This window comes from Arabidopsis thaliana, chromosome 2 (assembly GCF_000001735.4).
Source record: "Arabidopsis thaliana chromosome 2, partial sequence".
Classification (NCBI taxonomy): Eukaryota; Viridiplantae; Streptophyta; class Magnoliopsida; order Brassicales; family Brassicaceae; genus Arabidopsis; species Arabidopsis thaliana.
In genome coordinates, this window is record NC_003071.7 from 17,095,142 (window position 1) to 17,109,238 (window position 14,097).

The 14,097-nt window shown below is 36.8% G+C and overlaps 4 protein-coding genes across 5 annotated transcripts; 2 read left to right on the forward strand and 2 right to left on the reverse strand.

Moving 5' to 3' along the window:
- The first annotated feature begins 23 nt into the window (after window positions 1-23).
- AT2G40960 (Single-stranded nucleic acid binding R3H protein) lies at window positions 24-2,313 on the forward strand. Of its 2 annotated transcripts, NM_001336883.1 has the most exons (5): window positions 234-317; window positions 428-607; window positions 1,015-1,633; window positions 1,729-2,002; window positions 2,177-2,313. In NM_001336883.1, the coding sequence occupies exons 2-5, from the start codon at window positions 496-498 to the stop codon at window positions 2,225-2,227; spliced, it is 1,056 nt and encodes a 351-aa protein (NP_001323751.1). In that variant the 5' UTR covers window positions 234-317; window positions 428-495; the 3' UTR covers window positions 2,228-2,313. The 2 variants fall into 2 exon arrangements, with proteins under 2 accessions (NP_565947.1, NP_001323751.1); NM_129661.4 differs by having other exon boundaries at window positions 24-607.
- Window positions 2,314-2,408: 95 nt separating this feature from the next.
- Window positions 2,409-3,590, reverse strand: MYBC1 (Homeodomain-like superfamily protein). Its single transcript, NM_129662.4, has one exon. The coding sequence runs from the start codon at window positions 3,375-3,377 to the stop codon at window positions 2,631-2,633; it is 747 nt and encodes a 248-aa protein (NP_181630.1). The 5' UTR covers window positions 3,378-3,590; the 3' UTR covers window positions 2,409-2,630.
- Window positions 3,591-6,948: 3,358 nt separating this feature from the next.
- On the forward strand, window positions 6,949-9,661 carry AT2G40980 (Protein kinase superfamily protein; the record flags this gene model as incomplete). Its single annotated transcript, NM_129663.3, has 3 exons — window positions 6,949-6,955; window positions 7,320-7,700; window positions 7,837-9,661. 3 exons carry the CDS (start codon window positions 6,949-6,951, stop codon window positions 9,300-9,302), a joined length of 1,854 nt encoding a protein of 617 aa, NP_181631.1. The 3' UTR covers window positions 9,303-9,661.
- A 294-nt stretch (window positions 9,662-9,955) lies between these two features.
- On the reverse strand, window positions 9,956-11,889 carry AT2G40990 (DHHC-type zinc finger family protein; the record flags this gene model as incomplete). Its single annotated transcript, NM_129664.6, has 5 exons — window positions 11,522-11,889; window positions 11,143-11,322; window positions 10,757-11,062; window positions 10,459-10,683; window positions 9,956-10,369 (listed from the first exon to the last, which is right to left on the reverse strand). Exons 1-5 carry the CDS (start codon window positions 11,630-11,632, stop codon window positions 9,956-9,958), a joined length of 1,236 nt encoding a protein of 411 aa, NP_181632.5. The 5' UTR covers window positions 11,633-11,889.
- Window positions 11,890-14,097: the final 2,208 nt, after the last annotated feature.

The following is a 14,097-nucleotide window of genomic DNA, read 5'->3' on the forward strand; positions in this document are numbered from 1 at the left end:
TCAAGGTTCTTCCAACAGGGGAGTTTTGATATAGGAAACTAGGCATTGATATATGGTTAGATACGTGGCAATACATGAGTGGAGACAGTAGCTGTGAGACGTGGCAAGAGAAGATTGGTCGATGGGAGTGTTAGAGGAAGAATCGAGATGCAGAGATATATAGCTAATGAAGATCATTTGCAGAAGATAAGAAGATTTTGGATTTGTTGTTTATAGTTTCCTTTTGGATTCTCTCTGAGAATCGTTCCTCATCGTTCGCCGGAGTTTCATGTTGAACTCTTGTAGATGAGAAGTTGATATCGCGTTTCATGAACGTTGTATCAATCTGTCATTTTCATTAATCGAAGCATTCTATTTCGTTACTCTGTTTTCCGTTATCACAATCATCCTCTTCCTCTAAATTCTCTTCTTCTCTTTGCTGCTACAGAAAAAGAATCAAGCTTTAGAGGCAAGCAAGGACTCACTCACCCACAAGTATCCTCACCCCATCTACTCATGGACACAGCATTGACCTCAGAATCAGGCTGTGCCGTTATAGCCGATAAGGGATTCAATGTGGATCCTTTTTTGGTCGAGGCTCTTCAAAACCCTCGACATCGTCTAACGAGTAAGCCTTTTTCTTTTGCCGGTTTATTTTTGTCTCCGATTCGTGTCATCCCCTAGTTTCCTGAAGTTACAATCTGTGTAGAATTGGAACTTTTGTTTATCTGATTATCGTAATTTAGCTTAGAATCAACTGGTATTGAGGATTGTTTATTCTCTGCCTATCTGTATAGGCCTAGGTTGATTTAGATCTTGACTAGTGTTATTGAAGTTGGAAGCTTACTTAGCAGAAGATGAATGACAAACTCCATAACTAGTAAAGTGGTTTTGCAATAGCAATGTTTTTAATCTGATGTTCTGATTGTTAAATGTGAGATTGTTTAGATTTGGAGTTATCTCTCCTTGATGTGTACAAATGCTTCTTTCTTTTCTTAATCGTTTTCTAAGCCATTTTTGCTCTTGTTATGTCAGTTTTGCGGATGGAACTTGATGTTCAGAGGTTCTTGCAGAGCCCTGATCAGCAGCAATTCGAGTTCCAGCATTTCCCTACATCATACCTCCGTTTTGCGGCTCATCGTGTTGCTAATCACTATGGACTAATTACATCAGTTCGAGATGGTGGTGCAGATGGTAATGAGAGCAGAATTGTCGTGACTAAATCTAGTGATAGCAGATTTCCTGCTGCTCGACTATCTGAAATCCCTGTGAAACAGTCAGAAACTGGCAAGTTTGAGCATATGAAAGTTGTTATAAAGCCAAGACCTACTAAAGGATCTGGAATGGAAGGTGATGAACTGAAAGGTGGTCTTCTGAAAAGTGTTGAAGAGAGGAAAGAAGATTACGACAGGGCTCGAGCACGCATATTTAACGGTCTTGTGAACATTGATTGTAACGATTCTTCATCTGAAACTAATCCTTGGAGGGTGAATTGTAGTTCTAGCAGAGATGAAAATCAAGTGTTGAAGAATGGTAATATCGAAGCAGACAAGAACAATATCTCTAGGAAGAGCAATCCTGCATCTCGTATTGCAATTCTCAGAGACAGAGAGAAAGATCGATATGACCCTGACTATGACCGCAGCAATTACAGGTATGTAAAGCATTGCTAAACCATTATAATTGTTTGTGGATAAAAATGAATAGTTGAAACTTGTTCTGTATCTTTAAAAACCTTTTGGCTTTCAGGTACATTAGTAACCTCCCAGTCGATCAAAATTTATGCGTGGCACACTTCAACATTCAGACAATGGGGACACCAATCTATGATATGGGATTTAGAGGGTATAGTCCAACTGCTCCTCCATCTCTTAACTTGGGTCAACATTCTGTCATGAGCCCCTGCGTCACCACAGGTTTAAACCAGCCTTCAAGAGATGCTGCTATGTACATGCAATGGCCAAATGCAGCAGCTGTGATGTATACTCATTCATATGACCACTTCAGAAACTCCCCTTTTCAGGTAAACAAATTTTTTCCCTTTTTCCTCTCTTTTCTTTAGCCTTTTTGTTAATTGTGTAAATGTTGGTTGTCGACCTTCCTAGATCACAATGTCACACTTAAGAGTGAATGTGGATTTTATATCACATCTGAATTAGTGAATATCAAGTTTTAAAAGTGATTGTTGTCTCTGCAGGCGCAGTTCTATCCGCAGCCCCTTAGTTTCGATTACATGCAGAACCGGTAATTACTTTTCTCATCATGGCTAAGGATTTGTGTAATCCAGATTTTGAGACAGTTTGATGTCAAAAATAGACAAACTTAACCTTTTGATTAGTGTCATTGCCTTGTCTTTTTGTTTACTACTATTTATGCTTCAGCTTTGACGTGACTTCAAATTAGGCGCAACAAATGATAATCAAACTTGTCCAGGGAAACTAATGAATAGACGAAAGAAATAAAAACAAGCTACTGTGTTGTAGTGAATTCAAATGATAACATCATACAAAGGTTAAATTGTTCGCGTAACAAATAATATACACTAACAATAGATTATTGATCCTGACGACAAATGCAAATTACAGAGATAATCCACATACCTTAAACATTATTACTTCCATAAAAATGAAGTTAAGAATTCAAATATTTCATTAATTTCCGGCAGGGAAGAGCTTAAGCATCTTCATACTACCATGACCATATTCCGAATCTTCATACCTCAGATTACGAACCACTTGGTTTTGCTGCGTAATCACATGTTTCCCCATATACGAATGCTCTAATGGCGGCATCAAGTAATCCGGGCTCAAGAAATGAGCTGGAACCGGTGAGCTAGCAAATAGCCGATCAGTAGCCGAATCAGAGACGATGACGTGTCCTCCAGTGATTCCGTTACCGTTCCCGCCTTGCATTCTCCTAAGGTAAAGACGATATTTCTGAAGATGACTCGCAACGTTCTCTCTAGTCAATCCTTCAACGCTCATAAGCTGCATTATAGTCTTTGGAACTGCGTTTTTGATCCCTAAGTGTCCAACCGCATCCACGAAACGTTTGTGTAGCTGAGGCGTCCACACTAGACGCGGCCGTTTCAACGTTCTTGCTGGCTCTCCTCCTATTGATCCTGAACCAAGATCCGTGGAATCGCCACCGCCGAAATCAGAATTCATCATCATCGGTGGAGGAGTTGGAGTTGGAGTTGTTGGAGTGGTGGAGGATTGAAGCTTCTGGTGATAAATCGCGGTGGTTCTCTTTGATCCGAGATGATGATTAGGACTTCCGATTTGGAAAGCGAGAGCTAGATGAGGAGTGATTAAGGTTTGAGAGATAGGGATGAGTTCTTCTGGAGATGGAAGCTCTTCTTCCCATCTAAGGAACCAATTTGGATTATCTTCTCTCATTCTAGCTGCGGTGATAGTGACGGCGGCTGCGGAGGAAGACGGAGGAGAGAGGTTCGAGGTGGATCTTTTGGTAAGGAAAAGAACGAAGGAAGTAGTTATTATTTGTGAATATTGGCTAGATTTTATATATGGAGGAAAGAGAGTGATTGGCTGATTCCATTTCTCTCGAATAATGTGTTCATGGGGTTATGGAACACGGAATAAATTGTTGAGTCTTTATTAAAAATACAAAGAGGATAATTGAGAAATCATAACTCAAAAGTAGTAAGAAAATAGTAATAATGTGAGCATATGAACTGTCATTGTCATTCACGGTTCGGTTCATGGCATCCAAATTGCCAGTTTTTGTTTTCCATGCGAATTGTTTGCCTCTAGTTTTTTTAATTTATTTGTAGTGACTAAATTGCAATAATTCTTAGGTAGAAAACAATAATCGATAGTGTGTGAGTATCAATTTTGATCAATAAATTAGTAACATAAGAATTGATCGCATAAGAATGCGCCAATAGTTGAGCCGACATCATTTGAATAAAAAGTATATGATTAGATTACACCGAAGGCAGAGAACCTTATGAGTTATGACAGAAAGAAGAAATCTCAATCTTACATTAAAATAATAATCATTGTGTCCTCATTAAGACGAAAACCATAAATCCCGAATATTTCTCTAAGTTTAAAGAGAGATGATTATTAATTAAGGATATCTCAAGCTGAAAGTGTGATAAGAAAGAAAAAGGAAGACGACAAAAACAGTTAAAGTTGATAATTGAAGGGGATTGGTTTTACTTTTTGTTTGTTTGGATCTGTCATTGTCTTATGTGTTTCGGAGTTATGGTCCGAACCATCAGAAAGATTCTTGGTTTTCCACGTGGCGCGTGGTTTTTCACGCGTTCATTTTGCGGGTGGAGTAATTGGAAACAGCACCCTGTCGTACAATTGGTCTGAAGTACGCATGAGATTCCACGCGCAGACATGGATTAGGTTAGGCAACTTTTTAAATGATTTTAAATTAACTTCATTTAGTGGGTTAGTTGTCCGTAAACCATGCGTGTTAGTACTTTTTTCCATTTTTCTTTTTTTCTTACTAGTATGAACTATAATAATTTTTATTTTATTTTTTGTAATATCCATATTGTTACTTATTTTAGATATCACAAGCTTCAAAATAAATTAAACACATTTTGTTTTAGGTATTTTGTAGTATTGGTTTTTCATAAATTGTGCAAAATAACTTACAGTAAAATTTCGAGATGCATGAAAATTTAATTGTATAAATGAACTATCATATACAGATATTATAATACAAAGGTATGGGCAGAGAGTGGGACTTGTGCTGCCATAACATATAAATCAGAGACCTTTTTAGGTATGAACTATGTACAAGTAGTAGAGTGTTGTGAAATGATTAATATTCCAAATTTAGGTTCGGCGTGTGATGTGAATAAGGAAGCTAAATCTGATAGCTAAAATGTCAAATTGATTTCTTTAACTACAATGATCCATTCGCAATAAAAAAGGTCAAATTGTCTTTGTTTAATTAAAATGATTTTTGTTAAAGAAACTATCCGTTCTATGTGAAAAACAACGTTCCAATTTTATCTAGGAACTCGCACACCATATTTGATTAGAATTTCTCAAAACATTATTTTTATTTTTACTTAAATCAATTTCTCAAAAACTTTATATATGCCAAATGAATAGAGCATAAAGTTTTATTTTTATTGGTTTTAGTGTTATGGATAGAGCATATTTTATACATTATTTTTGAGTGAAAGTAAATCTAGAACCCAAAATCCTAAATGGTCGAATGGTCGGCTGATCATCGGAGAGTCACTTTTCAATAAGCGAACTAGCAACTTGTCGACTTGGTAAATTGACCTAATTTTTCTTTTAAAACAACTTGGTTTTCTAACCTAAATATTTTTCCATTCATAACATTAAAATTTTAGAAAGAAGGCCAAATTTAAATAGACTAAAATTGTCTAGTGGCCAACCCCTCAGCACCATCTCGTATACTTTAGAAAATAAGAAAATTGAGATAAGGAATCTTCTTCCGAAGTCACGAAGACAATAAGTGAAAGCAGACAAGAACTGTCCCCCTGATTTCTTTTGCACCAAATTATTATGGATTTGTATAAGGGAACCTCACTTAAGGCCAGTTAAGCACAAAAGAAGGTTTTTATGCACTATCCTTTTTGAACTAATAATGTTAGCTTTTTAAAACAACAACTTGAAAACTTTTTTAATTCTTGAAAATACATTGCGAAAAGCAGAATGATTTTTAAAGCGGGGAATCTTTTTTTTCTTTTTAATTGTGGGAAAGATTAAGATAATTCATGAACCATGTGATGGCCATGTTTTATTACAACTGCATGGGCTCGGGGCTTTCTTTTTTCTTTATTTGTTAAGGGTCCAATTTCGAGAGTAGTGTAAATCCATGTTTATGTCCTCGATCAGTGACAATAAAATGTGTGTAGTTTCACAGACATATAAATAGTCAGAGAATTCATTGTTTCTGTTTTGTTTTGTAGTATATATTGTATGGAAAAAGGGTGAATTGTGTAGTCTAGTCTCATTAATATAGTAAGTATAGACTGTATAGTTGTTTTTAATTCATTGTTGTTGTTTCTAAGAAAGTAGAAACATATTATTGCATTAATCAATAACAATAATTATATCAACAAAACAAAAATAGTCAATTGTATCATTGTATGATACATATATGTATATAGAGTATTACGAATATGGAATTTCTTGTAAAGCCAGATGAAAGAACATCCATGAAGAATTCTCTTCCATATGTTTACAAACAAACCTTTAAATGCCATCACATCATCTCTTTGACCCAATAAATATGACCTTAAAGATCTTCGGTTAGGAAAAAAAAATATCAGTTCGAGTTGGAGATCTTGATCAGCTGAATCCTGATGTGGGACAAGACAAGTAAAGGAGAAGCTGCACAATTAATTCCATAAATTTGGAGCATAAGTGGGCCGTCATTGGGTAAGATCTGGGCCCATAATCTCTGAAAATTGTCTAAAGTATTTAACTAGGATCTCAAATGATTTGATGATTCTCAATCATTTTATAATGTTGTTTATATTTTGGTGTTAATGTTTTCCTTTACAAATGAAATGAAATGTTAAAACAATGAGAAAACATGATTGGGATTTATTCATAAAATGTTTCAGATTCTGCAAACGACGATTCAATGCCTAATTTCATATTACAATAAAGTTGGAGAATGAATGAATGAATATACAGTAAGAACGAACTAAGAAGACCGCAGTCTTTCATCGGCCCCTACTAATTTTATTATTGGTTTTTTAATAATTGTTATTGTTAGTGTTTCGTACTTTTGACCTGTCTTGTAATTAAAATATATTTATTTATTCCCCAAACAAACTACCCAAATAATTTATTTATATAAAAAAAGGTAAGAACACAGGTCAGCGAGTTGGACTCATCAAGCTTAGGGAGAGAAGAATCGTAGAAGAAAACTCGAAGACGAAGCAATTGGTAAAGACTATCAGCAGAAGAAGCTTGCGGATTGGGGTTTTCATTTTCTGTAATGGAAGGTTTGTTGCTCTTTGTTCATATCTCTTCCCAGATTTCCTTTTTCCCCGTCTGAGAAAACCCTAGATTTGGCTTCTTCAGAATTGGATTCCTCACTAATCTATTAATACACACTTGTGTTTCTTCTTACTGTCAGCATTATTGTCTCTACCCTAAATCTGATTTCGTTGGTCAATCTCATACTTTTAAGAGACACCCGAATTAAGGGGAGATTTGAATGTTGAGATTGCCACTAACTTCAGTTTGAAATCTTGCTTGTTCATGCTCATTGCCTGATTTAGATCTGATGAGACTAAAGTAGTCTTCTTTAGAACCATTATAGTAACAATTATGCAAAGAAGATTAAAGTTTTTTTTGTTCTTACAGGTAAATCTCCAGACCTGGAATCGATAGGGTCTGGTACAACAACAAAGAGGTCAAGTGTTTCATCAGGAAGTCGATCTCGTACTCGTAGAGATTTCCTTAGCAGATTCACTGACTCTGCACATTTCACTGAAAAGCTTGAAGATTGGTTTGCTTCAACATTAGAAAACTCGGCGAGCGAAGGACCGGTCTTTGATGTTCCTTTTGAGTTGGTTGAGCTTCAAAAGTTTGATTATGCATTAGAAGGGATTTCTTTCCAGCAGCTTACTCGGATGCCAAGTCCTGTTTACGCTTCTTCGTCTAATGCTCTGGAGGCTAAGGCTTATCTAGCTATTGAGGATTTTCTACACGCCACTGTTAAGAGCTTGTGGGAGGCGTTTTGGAGTCAGGAAGAGCCTGTTCCTTTCTCTGTTGGTTGTTTATACAATCAGAATCTTAAGTTTTATCAGGCTGAGAGAGCTTTAGCTCTTGGGAAGCTTTGCACAGGATAGTGATCGTCTGCCTTCTTTACCTGTCTTAGGCGAGGCTCTTTTCTATGCTGTTCGTATACTCATCGCAAGGAGTGTGAGCCGTTTAGATTTTTCTCAAAGCTCAAACTGTGTCTTCATTCTTCTAGTTGATTCGCAGTATGGAGGTGTTGTAAAAGTTGAAGGGGACGTAAATAAATTGGATTTTGACTTGAACAATGTTTATGAGTGCGCAGCAGATTGGATAAAGAAGCATTCTAAGATAGCAGTGTCACCAGTTGACAGAATATGGAACAAGCTGGGAAATGCCAACTGGGGAGACATTGGTGCTTTGCAAGTGGTGTTTGCCACTTACCATAGTATAATGCAGTACTTTGGGGCACCCAGACATTCCATTGAAGACTTAGCTGCTGACCATAGTTCTCGCCTTCACTCAAGACGACAGGAGAGGCAGTTGGGAGATACTAGTCTCAGTGAAAATGGTATGTTTAGGTTCCAGCAGAGTACCATGTCTCCTGAAATTGTCGAAGTTCAAGAAGAATCAACCAAAATCGAGCCTGAACCTTCGATGAAACTGGAAGTTGGATCGGTTCTATGGTTGGAGGAGTCAAACTATCAAAAAGGTTATCAGATTAACGAAATATTGACTAATGGTACACTTCCTTATCATATTGCATCGCCAGTGGATGATGCAGGGAAGTCTGTGTTTCTGTATGTTGGTTCTCCTCCTTCACAGCTTGAGCCAGCTTGGGAAGACATGAACTTATGGTATCAGGTTCAGAGACAGACTAAGATATTAAGTATAATGAAACAGAGAGGACTCTCTAGCAAATACCTGCCGCAGCTCCATGGGTCTGGTCGGATCATTCATCCAGGCCAATGTCAAAAACCAAGTTCAGGTGGACGATGTGATCATCCTTGGTGTGGAACTCCCATTCTTGTGACTACTCCTGTTGGCGAGACAGTAGCTGATTTGGTGAACGAGGGTCGGTTTGGTCCAGAAGAAGCTATTCGATGTTGCCACGATTGCTTATCTGCACTTTCTTCATCCTCTTCAGCTGGAATTCGACACGGTGATATCCGCCCAGAAAATGTAGTTTATGTCACTTCTGGTGTAAGACATCCTTACTTTGTACTAATTGGTTGGGGTCACGCGGTGCTTGAGGATAGAGATCGACCCGCAATGAATCTTCACTTCTCCTCGACTTACGCACTCCAGGAAGGGAAACTCTGTGCTGCCTCAGATGCAGAGAGCTTGATATACATGCTTTATTTCTGTTCTGGAGACTTCCCTGAATTGGATTCAGTTGAAGGAGCTCTTCAATGGAGAGAGACCTCTTGGTCCAAAAGATTGATTCAGCAGAAGCTCGGCGATATCTCAACCGTTTTGAAAGCATTCTCTGACTATGTTGACAGTCTATGTGGGACACCTTATCCATTAGATTACGATATTTGGTTGAGAAGATTGAAGAGGAATCTTTCAGAAGACCATGGGAAAGAAATTGAATCTTCAGGCTAAGCTCTTATATAAACATCCGATTTCTTTTGAACATTCTTTCAGGTGCTCTCTGTCTGCTTAACCTGTCCGAGACTGGAAGCCTCACGATGAGATGTATCCTTCGGTTTTGCCAAGTCTGAAAAGTTTGGGACCTTGTTCTCTTCTTGTACAGGATCTTTGGAATGGATTAGATTCTGTGTTTTTCCCTTCGCTGTTAATGCTCTGGTCCTTTTTCTTCATTATTATTGTTATCTTGAGAGTGATTCTCTATTATTTTATTGTAAAGGTGAGAGCTTTTGTTCCCATTTTGACTTGTGTTAAACTTAACGAGTTTTTTAGTTTCTGTGCTTTCTTAACCTAAATGTAACATTGATTTTGTCTCGGCTCCGTTATATTATTTCACGTACTCAGGAAACCAAAAATGGGTGAAGGACAATGAAGATACTGTTTTGAATAACCCTGTAACGCAAGAAACTCACGCCACAATGACTACACTTGATTCTTTCTGCTATCTTTTTTTTGTCTGAGTCGAAAAAGTTTACTCGTTGAAGACAAAAAGTGAATCGCTTTAGAAACAAAGAGAGTATAGTTTACACAAGTCAGCAAGCATTGTTCACAGGCGCAAAGATTCTGTAACAGATCTATGTTCTTATCCAAGGGGTTTTTTGGTTGTCCTACCTCGATCTCACATCAATGCTCGAGTTTCTTGTTATATTCGCGGGTTCTTGAATCCCCGGGATGTAAAACGCGGCGGTTTCTTCGCTTACACCTTTCTTCTTGACAGTTTCTTCGCTGCTGTTGTTGTTGTCATACTCCAGTGTATGGAGTTGTAAACCGACCTTACTGTTTTTGCAACCGCCAATTTCCATTTCCATATCATATTTATCTCCTCGGGGTCCAAAAGTTCGGTCTAGCTCAGATGCAATGGATCCAACCTCCTCGTCAGGTTCCTCTGGAGCCCAGTCTCTGAAGTTGATCATGGGAGGTGGAATTCTGGCAAAGAACAACTCATATAGGTTCTTGAAGAGACCCTTTCCATAAGGGTTTTCTTTCTTGTCATACCGATACCGGAAATTCTCATAAGTTGTCTGCAAAATAGTAACAAAAGAGTCAAAAATTTGCAAAGTTATAGCACAAAACAGAGCAGCAATAGTCAAATAAAGGTTAAGGATCTTGCCTGATTGGTGCAGATGAGGTAGAGATGGAAAACAGTGAGCCCGCCGACAAACCAGACAACGACGAAGCAGTAGAGGATGAGAACAACAAATACTAAGTCGTTTGTGATGACCATTAACAACATCTTGCCGTGTACCTCAAGCATACTGACCCATGAGAAGACAAAGACGTACAAGCAGAGGAGTGTTGAAGTTGATATGAAACAGATGAAGTATGGATAGTTTCGCTGCAAAGAGCTATTATGTTAATCACAGTTTTTGTTGCATGAGATTCAAAAATAAACGTTTTGGAAGACTTACTAAGGCTATGCATTGGCCAACCCATGGACAATGATGATCAAACCTTTGAACACAGTTGTTACAGATTGAACAGTGAGAGGCGCGAGGAGGACGGTAAAGCAAACATGTATCACAAAATTTAACTTTGACAGTGTAGCCATTCACCAATATATCCTTCGTTCGAGGTATCTTTGTATTACCGAGTTTGTTGTTTACCCACTCTGAGGATTGAGTGATCATATCAAGCCCTTCTGCTTCAGGTGCTTCTTTGTTTCTAGGGATAATCCCGGGGTCTCTCGATGATGTTAAGAAGAGAAATGTAAAATCCTGTAAGGAAGAAGCATGAATATGATGCAGAAAGGGCAACGAAATCTCAGAAAGAAAGAAACATGTTTTTAGGGTTTTACCAGGACAGTGAGCAAAAGTGCACCCAACAATATAAGAGAGTGGAACAAAGGATAGCGTTTTCCGATCAAAAAAACCATTCGTATGCAGAAAGTGAGAGCAGGACCTCCAATCATAGCTGTTGTCAGAAGGAGAGACGATGCATCTGGACCAAAGACTAGTCTCCCTCCACAATAAAATCTCTGAACGAACAAAACAAGTCAAGCTAGTTCAGACATTGCAGAACATAATCTCAGCTTTCAATTGTTCAAATCTAATTCAGGCCATGATGCGTGGTTTGCAAGGCAAGTTATTATGTCACGCATTACAAAAACGCTTTCTTTTTGTCTGTAAAATTCAAAAACAAGAGAAAAACTTGCATTGGCAAAAGAAAAGGCATACATTGTTGCCGGGCCAGAGTTGGTAGATTCTCTTGGGTTTATGATCTTGAGAAAACATTATATCGTCATCGGAAGGAGCATTATGGACATGACAGCTTTTCTTCCTCCCCATCACCACCTTCTTCTTCCTCAAGCCTCAGACTCAACGACGAAACGCCCAAAGCGTAATCTCCATTGCCTGGTTTGTGTGTCGTCGTTGTCGCAGCCAGCGAACGAAACCGGAGATTTCAAATCGCTGCCGCCGGGCTTTTGGCTCGTTTCTTCCTCCTCGTCGCAAAATCTCTATCCTCTTTGGCTCCACTCTTCCCTCTCTCTCTCTCTCTCTCTCTCTCTCTCTCTCTCTCTCTCTCTCTCTCTCTCTCTCTCTCTCTCTCTCTCTCTCTCTCTCTCTCTCTCTCTCTCTCTCTCTCTCTCTCTCTCTGTCTTGCTAATTAAGGTTTGTTTCAAAGAATAGTTTCTCTTTCTTCCCCTTAAAGCTTTTACCTCCGCCATTGGAAGTTCGTCAACACCAATATCCATTCTCTCTGGAACATCCTTAACATAGCAAATCTCACCATCACAGCAATTTTCTAACTTTTTCTCCTGATTTTTAGCAACTTTCCAAAAACCCTAATTTCATTGCTTCTCCCGCACGCGCCATTTTCTGTTTCAACAATCAACAACCGAAACCAAGGTTCAAAATGGTTTTGCACTTTGTAACGTTGCATTGACCATGAGCTTTTTTTTTTTTCTTTTTTTTTTTTGGTCAAACACAATATTTATGAGCTAAAACCATTAGAATTTGCATATTACATACATAACCAAGAATTAATAAGAATATACAGACCAGCTTATTAGTTCAAACGAAATTAGGTAAGAAATCGTTATTTGTTTCTTTTTTGTCAACTTGTGTTTTTCTTTTGAGTATAAGTACACTGATATAGTCAAAAGTAAACTAAAAATATATATATATATATAAATCATGAGTAAGAGCCCCATTAAAGAAGATAATTATAAATCGAGAAGCATTAGCAAAAGTAGCAAAAGATGACCAGTATAACATAAACTAAAAGTCTGATTTCTAAAAATCACATTAAAAAAGTTTAACACACTCCGACACTCGTTTCAAAACAAACATAATTTTTAAGTTTTAAACAACATAACAGTTTTTGTGGAGTGAGTTTAGTATATTCGAAATAAAAATCTAACTACATATGGGATATCACATATTTGACTATACTTTTTTTTTTTTTTTCCGACAAACGTTATTCATTACTTAAACAGAGTCATTACAAAGTTGTTACTCAAGTCAAAAAGGTAAAGTACCAGTATCAGAATAAAAGCATGTAGAAATACAACCAAACTTGGCCAAGTCATGTGCTAACTTATTTCCCCGTCTACGAACAAAGCTAAAATGAATATTTGAAAATTTTGAAGCCCAAAAATGTATATCCTCTTAAAGGTTGGCAATAGAACTGTGAGATGTTGATCCGTTGGCTAGATTTATCAGTGTTTGACTATATATAATGGAATAATTAGGTGAAAATTTCGAAATGCATCTTAGCAGAGATGGTGATGACTTAATAAATTATATCTTATTAATTTTGGGTAAAAAAGAAGAAAATATATATTTGTGGTCAACATCTGTTTGTATAGGAGAATTATGTTCTTTATTCTAACTTTGACCAGAAAATTTACCTTTTACAAGAAAGAACTTACCCCTTTATATTACAAGATCATGCCTACTTGATATGATCCTATTACAACATAATGAAGAATCATAGGGATTTGTCGTGATACACATATCCCAGTAGCCTTCACACTATATAATCAGTCTAAACAAAGAAGAAGAAGAAGAAGAAGAAGAAGAAGAAGAAGAAGAAGAAGAAGAAGAAGAAATGAACAAAATCTCAAATCATTAATTAATGAACAAAATCTCAAATCAAACCGAAATTACTTTGATTAATGATTTTAGAAATGTTATTATGAATTGTTCAGATTTAGAGTTTGTATGTTTTAACTAATGTAATCCTCTAAAATCTCATTAAATACAAAAAAAATTATTCGTAATTACTAATTCCTTATCCACAACAAATTCCTTGACAAATTAGAAGAGAGTCTAAATTGTAAAAAAACAATACACCCAGTTATCAAAACCAACGATAATTTGATCTCTCAATACCATACAAATTGTATTATAAGAGAAAACAAATTTAGCATTGGTTGATTTTACAATATAATCTAAACGGAAAGAGTTTTTTATACATATAATTGTAAGAAAGATTTTAACCGTATAATAAAATAGTAAAAAGAATAATTGAAAATTAACTACAGCTTAACAGAGATATAAAAAACAGTACACATTGATTCAAGGGGCAATATACAACTCATTAAATCGTGAAAACTTGTTTAATGACATTGTTTATTAGCTATTTATTTTAATATAAAAAATTGGTCAACGTGTTGATATAGAAAAATGTATGGTTTTTTCTAACTTTGACCAGAAAATTTCACTTTTTTACGGGAAATAACTTATACCCCTTTCCTTTTATATGACAAGATCATGTCTACTTTGCAAAACTAATTGATCCTATAGTA

Bases quoted from the DNA above. Each gene is read 5' to 3' on its own strand.
- AT2G40960 (NM_129661.4), top strand. From the start codon at position 496: ATGGACACAGCATTGACCTCAGAATCAGGCTGTGCCGTTATAGCCGAT. The intron at 608-1,014 runs GTAAGCCTTTTT...TTGTTATGTCAG, and splicing joins CCCTCGACATCGTCTAACGA to TTTTGCGGATGGAACTTGAT. The intron at 2,003-2,176 runs GTAAACAAATTT...TTGTCTCTGCAG, and splicing joins TCAGAAACTCCCCTTTTCAG to GCGCAGTTCTATCCGCAGCC.
- MYBC1 (NM_129662.4), bottom strand. From the start codon at position 3,377: ATGAGAGAAGATAATCCAAATTGGTTCCTTAGATGGGAAGAAGAGCTT.